Genomic DNA, 17,475 nt, shown 5'->3' on the forward strand with positions numbered 1-17,475 from the left:
GTGGTGCTTTGTCGGTGGGGAGTAGAAACGAATGATTGGTTTATCAACAGAGTTGGTAACTAAAGGTACATGTAAATTGGCCACAGTAGAAGAGTTTTCAAGAGTTTTGAGTGAGGAAAAAAACCTATTTTCTTTTGAATGTAATGATAGTTTATTTGTTTCTGAAAGTCTGGAAGAGTTTTGACATAACAGTAGTTTGGTAACGAATGTTTGTAGCTGACTCCTTTGTAGTGTTAATACCTTCAAATGGCTAATAATCATCACTTTTTTTTTTGTAGTTCCCGTGGAGAATTTGACCGTGCGGAGCCTCTTCTTCTTGACGCATATAAAATGTACAAACACGAGAAATGGATTCTTCTGGCAACGCAATGTTTGGTGAAACTGGCGCTGTGTCAGAAGCAGTTGAAACACATGGACAAGTATCTTTTCTAATACTGGCCAATGAGAATGGTCATCACGTTTTGTAATGAGGGGGCTGTTTTGTTTTTGGCACTTTTTTTCTTTCTCTTTTTCTCAGGCTTTCTTTTTGCAACTGCTCAAGTTGTGAGAATAATGTATTATTCAGTAATGACACAGGCAAACTCGGAAAAAGAAATTCCGAGTGCTCCTATCAGGAGTCGAACCGAAGACCTCAAGTCGTGTACAAGACTGTGATGGTCTTCAATGTATTCAAACCACTATTAAAAAGTTTGCTCACAGAATTAACGTCGTTAAGATAACTGGAAACCCTGGGCCTCTCTCTGTCCTTTACCATGGCCAACCTGTTTTGGTTTTCGGGGGTCGTTCGTGTCGTATAACCTGAATGGTGGAAATACGGTCATGTTGTTCTTGTTGCTTCATATTACAGGAGTTCACCCCCTGATGTGGGGCTGTCTCGCGATCATCTTGAGTTTACTTTTTTCAGTGTTCCAGATAACAGAGGAGTCCAGGTCAAAATCTCATTTGTGTCCTTAGTACTAGGGGCACAACATTCACTTGTACCCTTCACATTCACATTGCCGCAATTACCACCATAATTACCCATGACTTGCTCCCGTCTGCCGGGCCTCGTAGTTCAGTCGATGATCAAATCCAGAGATCGTGGGTTCGATTCCCGCCGAGGTCAAAGATTTTGCCTCGCGCGATCTCCCATTTCCTTACTAGGGCTAACGCTCACTGGTAAATTCATGGGTTCACTTAATTTAATTCTCTGATCCATCACCAAAATCTGATAAGGCTGGCCAACTGACCAGACAAAATAAATTAGAAGAGAACGACATCTATTGACCTGTCAAGATTCGTCCTTGACTCCCTTCCTTAAAAATTGTCTGAAGCACAACCTTTTTACTTAAAAGCAGGCACTTTTGATGTGGTCCGAAGGTTGTCTTCTTGTAAGACGTACACCTATTTACTGACCTTAACTTACACAAGGTATGCTACATCGTGCTCAGTGCTGGCCTGCGAGCAGCATCTACCTGCTGAGAAAAGATCTTTCTACACGCAAGAGTTACTGCAAGTTATGCGAGAGACAATGGACTCAGGTAACAAAATGCTGCATAACTTGAAGATGGTAAAGTAAATCAACTGACGTTTTGTAGTTATAGGAAGTTGGAGTGAGTTTCATAACTTATTTCCAGCCTTAAATACTGGAGTTAAACGTTAAGTTGGTTGGTTGAACGTCTGATGGTAGAAGTTTCGTCCGGCTATAAGTTTGTTGGGCACTTGAGCACAGAACGGTTTGCCTTTCTGAGACGATAATTCCCGACTTTTGTAATCTTGCAGATTGTGCAAATTTCGCAGTTTTCAACTCAGTAAAGCCTTCTAAGATACCATTGGTCATTCTTTTAACATCTCCTTGTTTTTTTTTTTTTTTTCGAATATTTCTAAACAGGACTGTTGACTTGACTTTACTTGAGCTGTTACATTTGCGAAATTTTGTCAGTTTTCGTTATTATTCCAATTGTCTTGAAATTGCTCACATTATCTTCTGGGGATTAATTTCACCGTCAATGATACGAACGAAAATAAAACCGACGCAATCATAAAAACAAGTATTCGAGTAGGATATGGAGAGTACAGCTGAGAGAGAATTTGAACTGTGTTCACGACCCTTAGTACTTCATGTCTCTCTAAGTCTTCGTATTACAAGTTTCAGAGAAAACTGGAAAATGCGTACAACCTAAAAAAGGATGGCTTTACTCTTTTTTCAGCTCAAGCTATAATTGTACGCGCTGAACCGCTTCTGCGAGTGGAAGACGTACGCATCGATCTAATGAAGGGTATCGGTAGTGTGGGAGAGTGCATCAATGTTAAACTCAAGCTGTTTAGTGCTTTGGAGGAGGTGAGTACGTATCTGCCAGCTTTGAACATATGAGGCTGCATACTGGAGCAAGGTTGACTATGTGTAACTCCTTGTTTTTTGGGGGGGATAGTTAGATCGCCTTCCATTTCTCAGAACTGGCTGTCCTGACCGGTGAGTTCGTAAATGGAGTGTACCAAATATCCATTCAACTTTGTCGTCTTCTTGCGCCATTACGTAAGTTATTTGATTTACCGATGAGATTGCAAGTTTGGAACGAATGGAGAAAAGCCTTTCCATTTGACACAAATACAATACAATACAATACAATACAATACAATACGGTACGATACGATACAATACGATACGATACGATGCGATACGATACAATACGATAGGATACGATACGATGCGATACGATACGATACGATACGATACGGTACAGTGCAGTGCAGTGCAGTGCAACCTTTATTTGCCATTACAAGTAAATATCAGTTACCATAATTACAGTCAACTCTCTCATGGCGACCACTTCTCGTAAGCGACCACCTCCCGTAAGCGATCACTTCGTAAACAACCGTTTTGTTTCTCAGTTAAATACTGTTACAAGAGCTTTCTCGTAAGCGACCACCACTCAAATTTCTAAGGGACCGCGACCACTTTTCAGGCCAGATATTTGACATATTCTTTTGTTTTCTGTTTCTGGTAAGCGACCACCCAACATATTCGCGTATGATCTGAGTAAATAATTACTCAGAAGCAACAAAAGTTCAATTTTTAATGACGCTGCCCCGGACAACTGACAGTTTACAGACAGAGAAGATTACTGTAATTAGATCTGTAGGTAAATGGGAATTGTTACAGTGATCTGTTCCAAAATGTTACACAAAGTTTCGTCAGAAGAATGAATAGATGTGAAAAAATCAAATAAATTAGTTTCTATTTGCCTAATTTTAGTTGCTAGGATAATATTTTAAGGTAATTAATTTATCAGTTTAGCATTAGGCTTATTTTATTGATCTTTCCCGTAAGCGACCACCTCCCGTAAGCGACCACTTTGTCGTGCACCAAGGGTGGTCGCTTACGAGAGAGTTGACTGTAATTATATAATAATTAGAAGATAAATAAATGGCGAGGAAACGTAATAAAAACCATCAAGACTTGTAAACTTAGGTTCCTTCACAAAAAAAGACAGGATGAAAGTTTCCGGAGTTCTCAACCGAAAATTTTGGCTGAGTGGAAAGCGTCCTAGTATTGGCCGCAATACTTCAATTCCTTCCTTAAACCCGCTTGCAGGCAGTGTGAGATCTCTTCAGTTGAAACTGCGCAAGGTGTTTAACACCCAAAATTTGCCTCTTTATAGATGGACAATTGTCCAGATCAGATAGGCATTTGGATGTCGTGCCGTAGTGCTAACTCTTTTAAATTTCACTTTACAGGAGGTCACTTGCGGACGGATTAGTTTCAGTGTCCAAACAAATGAGCTAAAGCGTGTGGGCAGCATTCGCTCGAGTAAAAGAACCCGCGCTGCATCTCCCGCGCCTGCTGTTGTTGTGGACAGTGGACTCTCATCAGCTGCACTGTCTGAAGAGGACCTGTCAGATAAACCAGAGGGCCAAACAACAGGTAGGGCTTGCTTTGTTTGTTAGTAGAGGCTGCCTTCTACCAATAGGCCATTTCCGAGTTGCTTTCAGCCTCGTTACGAAATCGACGCTCGGTGCAAAGCTTTTCATGATCATGGCGCACTCTGAGAGTTCACTTTAGGAACGCATGTGAGTTTATAAGAGCGCTTGTGAGTTGGAGGCAAAGCAGTGGCGAAGTTTTGACTACCATGCATTGGTTGTGATAAAAATTGGAGGAGAGGAAACTTCTTCGAGAGCGCATCTGTCATGGAGTCCACAAGAGCGCATGAGAGTTTCAGGCCGAACAAGAACGCGAGTGTGAACTATTATCAACATGTCCTATCTTCTTTTCGTCAGGCGCCTACGAGCGCGGATATGAGACGACGGATAGCCAACTCTGTGGTTCGCGGATCGTTGGCAGTAATCATCACATATCCAACAAGCGCGAGTGGAATAATTGTTTTATTGAAAACCGACGACCAACAAATATTGCTACAGTTTGCTGATTTCATCTTACAAGAAATACCAGATGACCGATATTTCTCGGGCATGGTATAATGGCTGATATCCCATAGCCGCTAAGCCAATAAAAACTCTGGAATTGCTTTATCTAATTTTTCAGTTTTCAGTAAGGTTACAATAATTATACGTTTGCATGATGAATGTCTTTGTGGTGACATTTTTTTCAGAGGGGGAGGGTGCTAATAACGGTGACAGAGTGGAAATGCCCCATCGTCTCCTCCCTAAACCGGAATCACGACCAGTGGTGAGGAGTGTGGAGGAATTGAACGTGCTGCCTGATGACGATGATTCAGACTGTTGTCTCGAATGCTTTAATGTCCCACTCAGACATGGCATCAATGAGTACAATCTCACCGCGCAGGTTTGTATACACTACGAACGATCTCTCCTTACTTAGTGTTAAGGCGCTGTTACACTAGGCAATTTTTCTTGCAACTTGTTAAGTTGCGTGAATCCTTGCCTTGTGTAGCATGCTCTGAAACGAACATGTCTCGCAATTTTTTGTTGCCGCAATCGTTTCTCCATTTTAATTGTCTATGTGTGTTGTTTAATTGTCTATTTTGTAATTTGTAGATTATCTTACCTTGAGGGAGTTAGGTCACAATTGGGACGAAATTTTTTTTTCTTTCTCCCACCCCCCATTTCAGTTTCATTTTGTTATTTAAGAGATTTAGCGTCGCGTTTACGGTTAACGCCAAACGGGAAACGTTAAGCCGCTATTTGTTCTAAAATGCATAAACTTGTGTTTCTCGTACTCACTTCTCTCTTTTTCGTGTTTGCTCGATAGCTGTCGCCGACTTGGTGGAGATAAGCTTAAACCAAAAGAGCTTCATTGTTTTTCATCAAAGAGAAAATTTCAGCCTGGCGTTTGCCGTTTGCTGTAAACGCGATGCTAAATCTCTCTATTATCTCTTAATATCGCTGTAATTGTTGTGGCGAATGCATTCAACTAAACTAAACTAACTCGGTTCTACTTCGTGCAACGGCGACTGTAACAAAAACGTTGCGATGCATGTTCATTTCAGGGCATGTTACACTAGGCAACGATCCGTGCAAGTTAAACAGCGCCTTTCAGTAAAGCCAATTAATCGGGAATTGCAATAACAATGCCTAAAGACAAAACGCTCCTAATGAGAAATCTTTAAGGCAAATCATTTCCAAGATAGTACACAGTCATGTGACTCTCTACTAAGTCGGATCGTATTTTTTTTTCATAGCCCCATGATTGTGACAAAGTGTGTTTGTGACACAGGCATACTTCGAAAAACGAAATCCGAGTTCTCCGAACAGGAGTCGAATCCATAACCTATAACCGATTACTTGTTCGGATGCTCTACTACTGAGCTACAAGAGACTCGTGGGAGCTAAGATCATTAAACTAGGTTCATGGGACAAACATCCTGCATACTGCTGGGATTGGAATGTTAATGTGTGGCATATGCGCGATGAAATAATAGCCTGGTGAATGAATGAGAGTGATGTATTGTTCATTGATTGACACAGGCATACTCGGATTTTAGACTGATTTTTATACTTGATTTGACGTTGTTGGCATGAGGCTTTCATTGCAGTTATAAAACCGATCAAAATCACACCATCCGAGTAACCCTGTTTCTGTTCTCTCTTTAGTTGGCGGAAGTAGGACACTACCATCTCAAGCAGCTGTGTGTAGAGATCGGTCGTCTGGATTTTGTGTGGCCGCAGCTGTCCTTATCAAGACAGTCCAGTGGATTTGCGATTGTTGCTGATCCACCAAGAATAAACTGGAGTCCTTCTCAAGGTAAGCGTCCTGTCCATCCCAGCCTGTTTGTTTTTGTGAACGCGCGGTGGTGTTTAGCGCGTTGTAGGTTTGATGTTAGGACCCGGTGTGTTGAACGTGGTTTCTCTGCGTTGTTTCCTTAACGTGAACATGACCATTGTTGTGAAAAAATGTGATGTTTACATAACTTTAAAACTCATGAATAATTCATAAGCCCATTGACCTATCAAATGGTCGATAATACATCACTGACGTGCAGTGACTTTATATCGAGAAACCTCCTCCTTATTAGTATCCGGTGTTTTATCAGCTGATAAAACACTCCTCATTAGTATGCGGTGTTTTTCTCGTATGCTAATTTACAACGTTCACGAAAGCATAATTTTTATGAACTCTATTGAGCTATCGGCTGCACCTCGTGGTTTTAAACCCGATAAAACACGTGCTGCGAGTTTTTTGAACGGCTTCAAAAACATTCCTGGAAAAGCGTCTGCACCTCGGCTGCACCTCGTGGTTTTAAACCAAATGAAACACTCCTGCTCGCTTTTTAAACATTACATAACATCACATTTCTTTCAGAAATACCACTCATCGACATTCCAATTCAAGTTAAGAGCAGTTGTGCACAGGCTAACCCAGTGAATTCAACTGACAATCATTAACTCGTGAATGCGCGTAGCGCAATGAACGAGTTATAGCGATAGCTGGCTTTTGACTTGGTCGATCAGTCGGTCGGTCGGTTTTGTCGTTAACTTTCGGGCGTGCGCAGTGAGTGAGTTTCAAATTCAATTAGTGGGAAAAACACGCGAACATTTATTGTTCACGGCGCATCAGGAGATTCTTATTCAATATGTAGAGAAGGATTTGACGATCATTTAGTGCAAGAATGGAGATTTTTCGTTCAATCTGAGCAAAGTTACAAGTTTTTTCAGTTTTTCAGAAAGTCCGGGGTCGTAAACTCAATTAGTGAAAAAAAAAACCTGAAAATTTTTTTTCACGACGCGTCAGAATTCTCTCATTCATTCTGTAGAGAATAATTTGACAATCATTTCAGTGTAAGAATGGAGATTTTTCGTTGAATCTGAGCAAAGTTATAGGTTTTTTTCGTTTTTTTCTACAAAGTGCGGTTTCTTTCAAGAATTAAAAATAATTTAATTTAGAAATAATTTAATTGAAAAATAATTTAATTTGTCAGTTTTCACGCGAAAGCGGAACGTGCCATGTCACGCATCATTGACGTCGTAAACAAAATTATGCAAATTTCTGGTGAAATGAACACTTTAAGATCTTGTCAGCTTTCATAGAGGTTTCACAGGGAAAAAATGTTTCATTTTCGAAATTTACAACTGGAAATTTATGGGAAAGCAAAAGGACGCGGTCGATAAATAATTCTTATTTAGCAAGAGCTTGTCATAGTTCATTATTTTTACTTGAGGATTGCGTGGACTGAACTCCAAAAGAAAAATTTCACGCATTTATGTCGGGCATGAAATGTAATGCGATACTTTGTTGAACATATTTCCCTTTGTGAGATCGGCTTGCCCTACAGTAATTTTGTAATTTTAATTCCCAAAAAAACTTCACTTGCCCATCGGGCAAGTGATGGTTAGAATCCACTAGCCCGATCGCGAAATCCAGTAGCCCCGGACTATCGGGGACACGAATTTGCATGACGTAGCTGCACATGGCGTGCTCCTATGAACTTTGAATAAAACTAGTATACCGGAACGGCAGTGAATGCTGCCTTGGGGAGGCAGGTGACTGCTGTTATGATGAGAATAAGAAGGGGAAGTTGAAAGAGTTGAAAATGACCCATGGTGCTCATTTGAAACCGGAAAACACAGTGATGACAAGAAACGTGTAAAACAACGGAAATGTGTATTTAATGACATGTTGAAAGTACAAAGGAAACAGAACTTACAATTGTATTTGTTTGAAACTGTTAAATATACAATAACTTGTAGTGTGATTTTACTTAACGCTGGAACAGACTTCTGAGTTATACTTACTGTTACTAAGTAGTGAGCGTTTTAGAGTGATTACATAAAACCTGTGAAAGAGCTACATACAAGGCTAAAAATATCGGACATTTGAAATGTTGTTTCCGGTTGCACTTGTTTATTTGGTAAGATAATGAATCTAACTTTTGTTTTACGGGGCGTATAAACATACACCAAGAGATCAAGTTTGGAACGAGCAGTATTAACATGCACCAAGTGATCAAGTTTAGAACGAAGTGTGAAAATTCACACCAAACGAAGCAATGGAAAACTAAAGTTTACTGACCTTGCAGTGAATACAATGATTCGCTTAAATAAAAATCTGATAGGAAATAAAATGTTGTTTACATGTCAAGCATGTCATTGAAAACGACTAACATCCAGTAAAACATTTGAAATGCGTGTGTTATTCACATATTCATGACTTAAGCTGAGCCAAAATGCAGTTTTGCCCTGCTGAAAAAAAAATAATCAGAAGATTGCACGATTGGAATTAAATACGCTGTCTCAGCGATTTCGGCGCGGCCGGCTTCGAGAGTTCTGAAACATGGCTAAACATGAATGATTCTTCTACAAATACAGTCCTTGTATGCATTATTTGCTTTTCGCATGCGGTAGTGTTCAAATTATAGTGTAAGTATGTAGCTTGAGCGCCTACGTTTCGTATTTAAAAGTGAACAAAGTTGGAAATAATCAACGCAGATAAGCTTACGTAATCAACAACACAACTTTCAAGAATTTGCCTTCACTTTTACCTCGAGGGTTCTCGAGGATATACCTGACACTGAAATTGCAAATCTATTGCGTTCTGAAATTAAAAGAGATTCAGTTTAGAAAAATATAAACGAAGTAGAAACATTCCGCAAAATCAGGGGCATTCAAAACGACGAAAAGTACTCACCTTGATTTCTCTCCCTTGCTCTGTCCGAAACTGGAAAAAGCAAAGAAGCGCGTTGCATTGTGGTGCCCACAAAATTAACCACAATTCCTTTTTCCTTTGATCTTTGCGCGACCACAATCCTTTGCATTTTGCAAGGAAGCTCTCGCAAGCCCCATAAGTATATTTCTGTGCCGATTAGAGTTGCTGCCTTGCTCGGTCGCTTCAGGCTCCCTCGCTGCGGCAGCAAAAAACACGTGATTTTTTGTAATCGGCGCATCAGAATAATCGGCTTATTCAATCTGTACAGAATAATTTGATAATCATTTTAATAGTACAAGAATGGTCATTTTTCGTTACATAATCGGGCAAAGATATAATTTCTTTTAGCTTTTGAGGAAGTTTCCGTAGCCGTCTAAATTTAAATTACTATGTGTCATCTGCATTCACGAGTTGGCTCACAGGAGCCTTTGATTTTTTTTATGTTACTGTGTTCTACAGACCTCCATCTCTTGGCTGGTCTCGCCCAGGACGTTACTCTCAGCATCACTGTTGAACCAGGATCCATCGCTAAAGGCTCAGTGTTGGAAATCACCCCCCAGAAGGCAGGAGTCACATTTGAACCCATCCACTCTGGCGAGGCAGTCATTCAGTCCTCAATGGACAAACAAGACGTAAAGACGGCACCTTACAGCGTTCAGGCGCTTGCAGTACACGGGGATGGTGACGTAGCGGATATTTCAGTTGCTATGGTTACGCTCCCAGCGGTGGGTCCGTACGCTAGGATCGATTTCAAACTGACTGTCCACGCGCCTCTCGAGAAGCAGAGTGTCCAAGAGGAAGTGACCGAATATAAGGTGCAATTAGCGACCCACTGATCGTAGATTATTAATTGTGAGAGATAGTAGATTAATTGTGAACTTCTTCTCACACTCCATGTCCGCCATTCATTTTTTCATTTTTAATTCGTTTTTGTTGTTCTCTATCTTCCAGCTCACGTTCAGTTGTAAATGGTTGTCTCCCGTGGTTACCGCTGACCTGTCATGTTCGTTTCACCGTCCCTTCACCGTTCGTCACGTGCTTCACTCTTCAGAAACCAAGTGAGTCTAGCTTACGTAGTAAGGGTTTCAGTGGGGCTTTGTGCCTTTTTCGCTTTTTACCGCTCTGATATTGGGACGAGCGAAAACGTAGAGGAGTGGGGAGGGGAGAGGAGAGAGAGGAAACTCCTCTCCCCTCGCCCCTTCCCCCCTTTTTTATTTATTTACTTTTCTCTCCCTCTTGTCCCAATTTCCGCGCGTTAAAAAAGACTGCTTGCTTGTTTGTTTATCGGACAGCAGTTTGCGAGGTTTGCCGGTCTTGGCCTGCAAGAAACAGTGTGAAAGTTAATTCCGAATATATTCGTGAGGAGCCCATGACGGTGCCTCTATCTCTGTTACTAAACTTTAGAGTCAACCCTTTCCAGAGTACAGTTATTTTTAGAACTGCTTGGGAAAGGCTTGACTCAAGGAATTAATACAGGTAGAGACTCCTATTCATGGGCTCCTGTGTTTATTTAATGAAGGGAATTTTCCACTTCAAACTGAATTGATTGGGATTGAGCTTAAGACAGCGTGAAAGACTACGCTAACAGCCTGAAACAAGAAACCTTGACAGTCCATGGGCTTTTAATCGGACGGCTTATTACAGCAAGTTGTTTGCGTCTGAGATTTGGGGGCATGTTTTAGGAAGGGGCTTATGGTCTGAAATTATACGGTTCATTATTTCCTTACCTTTGTCGATCCCTTCAAGTGAAGTTATTATCCGCGGTCATGAGTATAGCTTCACGCTCTCCTCTTTGATTAATAACAGTGTATTTTGTCCCACTTATATGTTTTGCTATCACTTTTCAATAGCAAACGAGGGATAAGTTTCATTTTAAGGGAGAAGATGAAGCGTTTTCTCGCTCTTTGGGACAACAATTTGATTCTTGAGACGGCGGTTTGTACGCGAGATCGCGATTAAAGTTTTTAGGATTCCAGAGACTCAGAAAATAAAGAACAAAAACAGCACACAAAAATAAAACACCAGCACAGAAAAACACACACAAAAGACAGCGAGACGCATCAGAGAAAAATAGAACAAGAACATTAACCACAAAAGCAAAAAAGAAAACTCACTTACCATTTTACAGCGGGTCTTGTGTTGGCGAATTCTTTGTACGGCCCAATCTTTCCACAAGCCACGAATTATTGAACGCCCATTGATCCAACAATGGAGCCCCAGTCTGAACAAACAGGTTCATTCTTACGTAGCGAAACTGTTCCTATCGGGAATCACTTAAAGCATATAAAATATTGCAGCGGACGGTCTTTTACCCTGAAGATGACTTAATAAGTCGAAAACGTTCGGTTTCGTTTTGTTTTTAAACTTTTTTCGCCTGTATAATAGTATTTTGAATTTAAGCCAATGTTATGGACAAAACAAACAAATAAACAATAGCAAAAACAACACCAACAAAAATATTTATCTAAGAGTTTGTGACTGAGGGAAACCAAGACGCTTGAGAAGGAACAAGAATGTTACTAGCGACGCAACGCGATGACACCGCTCTGAATAATCCAATTTGTTTGTTTGATTTGTAGCCGTTTTGTTCAAGTGATTGTGAGTGGTATAAATCCAATGGACTTGGTGATTCCTTCTCCTGAACTGATTATCACAAACTGCTCTTCAGTCAAACTCACACCCATGCACGGCAATGCCGAATATGTGAGTATCAATGCCACTTCGATACATTATTGATTAACAAGCGTTATTGTCCAACCTCATTTCGTATTTTACAAATATCACACGAATACCAATACCCCGCGATATTCGCGAGTGTTAACGATGCCCGTTTGAGACTGTACTTCTGCAGTGAAACCTGTTTGTTGCGGTGCATGCTTACAAACTTCCACATCTTCTCTTATTGTACACTTTCGTATTAGGTAGAATAGATGAGTACAGGAACATCGTTTGGTTTGTGTGGCTCTCTGAAGGATCAATCGTGGGGAAGTAAAGTAGTGCGGTTTCCAGCTGAGTGTCGTAAAACCAAAACCAAAGTAATTACTCTGGCCAATCCCAACAGATGTAAACAACACAACGAGCCAATCAGAAATCGAAGCAAAAACATGTAATCGGCGCCAAGCGCGGGAAAACGCGTGCGGCGAAAACACGATTGGTTTTGGTTTGGATTCCCATTGGTTGAGAAAGTGGCGCGAGTTTTGTTAACCAATCATAGAGCGTAGTAATGCAAAACCAAAGCAAACGCGAAATTACTTTCGACACTCAATTGAAAACCGCTCAACGCTTGACTGACGTTCAAAAGTATGTCTAGAGATACATTCAGGGAGGCGGCGGTTGACATTGGACTTGTAATCTCGATTTCCCGCCGAGGTCAAATATTTCTTTCAGTGTCTTGTGTGGTCTCCCATTTCCTTACTACTAACTTACACTGTAGAGTTAATTCAGTGATCCATCATTTGTGTCATTAGTGCTAGCGGCACTGTCGCACACAAAAAAAAATTTATCCGCTTATATTACGCATTTTCCATGACCAAATGATCAAATGCGCATTACAATAATTACAAAAGCACAATATGTATATATGTTGTGGTTCAATTTTATCCTTGGTTTAATTTTTATTTCCCATTGTTTTAAACTCATTATCATACATTACCATACCCCAAAACAAAGGGAAATAAAATTTAAGCCAAGGATAAAATTGAACCACAACATATATATTACGTGTGACAGCGGTATTGAAATGACGAATCCTCTATATATTCTATATCTACCTATCTACTATATTTACGATATAAGTCATTTTATGTCTATATGTTTAACAATAGGAGTATTACTTCGATTATAATAAGTTGGGACTAAAAGTAAAAATATATAATATAAAATGTAAAATGTAAAAAAAAATATGTATATAAAACTACTTAAAAAATAAAAATAAAAAATCAATCAGGAGCGAATGCCATAGTAAAAAGGCGTGTCTTAAGTAGCGCCTTAAATTGGGTGATGTTGCCGCAGTCTCGTAAATGTTCTGGTAAATCGTTCCACAGGCTAGGTGCGGCCATTGCAAAAGAACGATCCCCTAATGTCTTATATGATTTAAAACTTGGATGGCGTAACAATAAACTGTCATTGGATCTTAAGCCATACTTAGATGGTGTCCTCACAATACAATACAATACAATAAACCCGCTGGCCAACCATCATATTCAATAATCTCGCTGATTTTGATTTGCAGGTAATTATTGACCAACAAGACACGTCGTTCCTTTGGAAAATTGAGAGCGGAGAAGGTAACGCTTTTCCTTTTGTACAGTAGAGTCGTTTTACAGGCACTGTTAAACTGTCGCATTCTTGAAGTGTACAGAACGCGTCAACTCTAAAGCGCAATTTGGTTTGTTCTAAGTCTTTATACCGCGCTTTTTATTGAAAAACAAATTAAAGGTGATTTATCTTTAACTGTTGCGTTTTTGCTAATTTCCTTTGTTGATTTTGCAGGTTCGCCTTCTGAACTGGATTGTGAGTTTCGGGCGTCGTTTTCCCCGAAACAAACCGCGGTAAGTCAATCAGTGTTGTTTTACCTTTGTGTTTTGTTTTCATGTTTTACAGTTTAAGTGGCTATTTCATGCACCCAGTTTTGGACGGTTTTGGAATACTTTAGAATTGCGTACAAAAGAAAACGTTCATAATGACTGTAAAACCAGAAGCTAATTTATTGATTTGTCTCTTTTTTTCTTTTTTCTTTTTTTAATGTAGGGTCAGTCAGCCGTCTCGTCCGATAAGAGTACCTACCTGTATGACTTTAGCGTGGTTAATACTCAGGTAATTATCCAGTGCATGATTATGATTGGCTTATTGTCAATTGAATATCTACAGAACAACCTTCATTTGGCGGGAAATATTCACGGATATTTTTCGGCGGACATTATTTGTCAAAGTTTTCTGAAAGCAAAGCTTGAGGAAAAACTTTGTACCTTGAGGAACAGAAGATGCCCACAGACAGGGTTGTTCTGTTTTGTTTCCTTGAAATACATAGTCTTACTGCAAATGTTTCGCGGTACCGCTTTCAACACTTTCAACTCACCCCAGGACGTACCACAGTTGAACTGTGGTACGTCCTAGGGTGAGTTGCATAAAATTTAACGTCGAGCGTAACTGCTAACGCCAGACCTTCATCCCAGTCACATTCAGTATTTTAACGTCTGACAATAGCATTTACGTCCGCCGCCCGTTAAGTTTTATGCAACTCGTCCCTGGTCTGTTGTCCTTCATCTTGAAAATGTTAAATGTCTTTCATGGCATTGCAGTGACTTTCGTACCGAGGAAACCTGGGGGATGTTAGAGAGAGTTGGAATTACGTTTACGGCAAACGGCAGAAATGATCACGTGACCATGTTTATCCTACATTTGCCGCTCGCTGTTTTCAGTTTCTTAGAAAAATTGAGTCGTTTTGCGTTGCCATCAAAAGCCAGCCAGAATTATTTTGCACTAAACGCGATTTTAAATCTCTCCATTATTTGGCGCATTTCTTCGTTTTTTTTCCCCAGTTTTCGTTGGGGAATATTGCGTCACATGGTATAATTTGACTAATCACAGCCAAGCAAAAATTTTTCATGGGTTATATATTACTGCTCAGTAGTGAGCTTGGCTGCGCCTCATTTATTAGGGAGCTTAAGCAGCGACGACGGTAACACCAACGAAAACGTCACTTGAACTCGTCCAACTTCTACAGAAACGGCGAACTACTCACGCGCTAAATTGGTAGGAGTGGCGTTCAAATTAGAGAGAGAATTCAAAGTTCACCGTTGTGTGTTCACGTTCTCCACAAAACCGTGAGTTTGGTCATTTCACGTTGTTGTTTTGCAGAGGAGGGCAAAGAAATGTGCCAATTTTTTTTAAAAAAACCCACGTACAGAGCGATTGTTTTTGCTCATTAACCTATTGTTTTGCGGCGTTGTCGTTGGCGTCGCCGTTGTCGTTGTCGTGTTAAGTTCCGTATTATTCGAATATAGAAACCTTAATGTCATAATCTGATTGTTATGTATGAATGTATTCATTTATCTGTTAATTTGGTTTGTGTTTGCTTCATTTCAGACATTATACACCATAAGCTCGAGAATGGAACCTTTAGAAGAATCCGGAACTCTGCTCGCCGGCTCAACCTGCAAGTGGCACGTAACATTCACTTGTTTAACAGAAGCAACCGACAATTCACGATTACTCTACGATGTAGACTCGGACACGAACACTTGGGCCGTCAACGGACGCAAACGTGGTGTCGTGACTATACCGCGTGTTGCTATGGCAACTACTGACGTTGTTCTAAATGTGATACCGCAGACGGGCGGACATCTTGCGATGCCTGCGATAAAGTTAATGAAATACATTGAAAAAGACGAGAAATCACCGCAGCCGGAAACAAAAGATGAGGCAAACGGTGAAGTGACTGCGTCTGAGGCGCAGTCAAGTCGCGGGTGTCCTCTGGTTTTACCGTTTTCGTGCGGACAGGTTTATAACAAGACCCTAGCAGTGAGAGTTCGCGTTTTACCGAACAGTAACAGTGGTCATCTTTTGATCTAATGTGGCATCGTTTTGACAGTTGGCTCGCAACTTGCTCCGGCATTTCAGTTAACTCGCAGAATGAGTTAAACATCGTTCATCCCTCCACCAACAGGCCACAAGGATCTGGCGTTATTAAGGGAAGGACTGGATCCTTACAATGTTACTACTTGATAACACTTGATTTTGGAATGAAGTTTGCCAGGATTGACTGTTTAGTAAAATCGATATTACCCTCACGAGTCACGACGATAAATATTATGGGATAGATTTTCAAGAATACCGCAAATGGAAACAGGGTGTTAAAACAAGCAAAATGGCCAATTGTTTCTTTAGAACAGAGAAATGCTTGTCGGCTAAATCAGCCTTCGATAGACCGTGTTGCTCAAGGTGCCTCCCGATTGCAGAATATTTGTGTTCATTAATGCGCTGGTGTAAATGACGAGTGGTGTACCCGACATAATCTGCGTTGCACAGATCACATTCAAATTTGTAGACCACGCATTGATTGTTGACAATATGAGTTTGAGAAATATTACATCGAAGATAAAATACCAAAATCTCCTTACAACTACCATAAAAATATGTGCTGAACAGTGAGGAGAATATACATGTTGGGTAAAAAGGATTTATACGAGAGGAAATTTCGTCAGACCAAGATAAAATGACCGAAATCACGAGGTGATCATAAAGGCGGCGTTGTATTCCATTGTATTCTCAAAGCATTGAGTTGGTTTAGAATCAAGATAAAATAAGGAAGAGTCCCTTATTTTTTCTTGTTTAAAATCTTGGGCACGCAGGAGGATGACTGACTGACTGACTTTATTTTAGTGTCGGGTTATTAGCTACATAAACTAATTGGGGACACTATAGATAAAGTACTACTATTTAGAAAATGACAAAATTATATACACGTCATGTCCTAATATAATAACATAAATTTAAAATACTTTAAAATACTTTTAAAAAAATGATAAAATTAGCAAGCTACTACGAACTCTCACTAGATAAAATATAGATCAAGGTTTAAAGATGTAAAATAACAGTTTCTTTAGCCACAACTTTTTGTCCGCTTGGCTCATATCTTGTGGTGTATTGTAGTGAAACAAAAGAAGAGGAAGGTGCTAGTGAAGTCTGGCTGATTTAGAAATATTCAAATTTAGCACCAGCATTCGTGTAAGGGTCACATTTGTTCCATTTATGGAGATGACACGAATACTAGACTGCGAACAGAATCTTTCTTCGACTAATCTTCAGCTCGCGTGTTCTGAGGAAAAAAGTACGACTGCTCGCAATCTAGACGAATGCAAATAATAAATGAGTATACTGTATTGAGATAAGCCGAAAGTGAACATAAATGTATATAAACAGTTGTTCAAACCTATATTCAATCATCGAAGAGTGAATTTTGTGTGTGAGCGTGAAGAATTATGGTTCAATGCTCGTAACAGTTTTGTCGGGTCATTTTCAATCACTAGAACAGGAGCCGCTTTCTGCAACCCTGGGCAAAAATGGTTGAAACATTTCTAAAAACGCATTCTTTCATCTCTCTGAATTCCCCTCACCCAGTGATATTTGGGAGGACTGAAGATTTACTAGGCTGCGAGAGGAGGCGAATTCAGTTGTCGTGAGAATTTAACCCTTTATCAAGAGTGACTCAACGGTGGCCGAGTCGTTCTTGGAGTAACAGGGACAGTTAGTTGAGACCAGAACGAGCAATGGTAATGGTTGTTGTAAACTTTTGCTCGTCCCGTTTTAACCCGTGGAACTTTTGTCCCGTCCGTAATATCTATAGCCTGTGTGACACGTGGCTAAATAGGATG

General features: G+C 40.2%; 1 protein-coding gene and 1 long non-coding RNA gene across 2 annotated transcripts in view; one reads left to right on the forward strand and one right to left on the reverse strand.

The window, feature by feature from the left end:
- LOC146483553 (trafficking protein particle complex subunit 10-like) overlaps window positions 1-17,036 on the forward strand; it is a 33,184-nt gene extending 16,148 nt beyond the window's left edge. Inside the window, exons 12-24 of the mRNA XM_085105725.1 lie at window positions 279-419; window positions 1,411-1,520; window positions 2,190-2,320; window positions 3,718-3,904; window positions 4,590-4,783; window positions 6,052-6,202; window positions 9,560-9,915; window positions 10,052-10,158; window positions 11,680-11,803; window positions 13,332-13,386; window positions 13,592-13,650; window positions 13,850-13,915; window positions 15,188-17,036. Coding sequence (XP_084961851.1) covers window positions 279-419; window positions 1,411-1,520; window positions 2,190-2,320; window positions 3,718-3,904; window positions 4,590-4,783; window positions 6,052-6,202; window positions 9,560-9,915; window positions 10,052-10,158; window positions 11,680-11,803; window positions 13,332-13,386; window positions 13,592-13,650; window positions 13,850-13,915; window positions 15,188-15,673 — 2,167 coding nt within the window. The 3' untranslated portion in view covers window positions 15,674-17,036. The remainder of the gene's footprint in view (window positions 1-278; window positions 420-1,410; window positions 1,521-2,189; window positions 2,321-3,717; window positions 3,905-4,589; window positions 4,784-6,051; window positions 6,203-9,559; window positions 9,916-10,051; window positions 10,159-11,679; window positions 11,804-13,331; window positions 13,387-13,591; window positions 13,651-13,849; window positions 13,916-15,187) is intronic.
- LOC146483554 (uncharacterized) lies at window positions 8,043-9,306 on the reverse strand. Its single transcript, XR_014863797.1, has 2 exons — window positions 9,083-9,306; window positions 8,043-8,989 (listed from the first exon to the last, which is right to left on the reverse strand). It is a non-coding gene; the product is annotated as an uncharacterized LOC146483554 (long non-coding RNA).
- Window positions 17,037-17,475: the final 439 nt, after the last annotated feature.

This window comes from Pavona decussata, unplaced genomic scaffold, assembly GCF_977016875.1.
Source record: "Pavona decussata unplaced genomic scaffold, jaPavDecu1.1 SCAFFOLD_38, whole genome shotgun sequence".
NCBI classification, from domain to species: domain Eukaryota; kingdom Metazoa; phylum Cnidaria; class Anthozoa; order Scleractinia; family Agariciidae; genus Pavona; species Pavona decussata.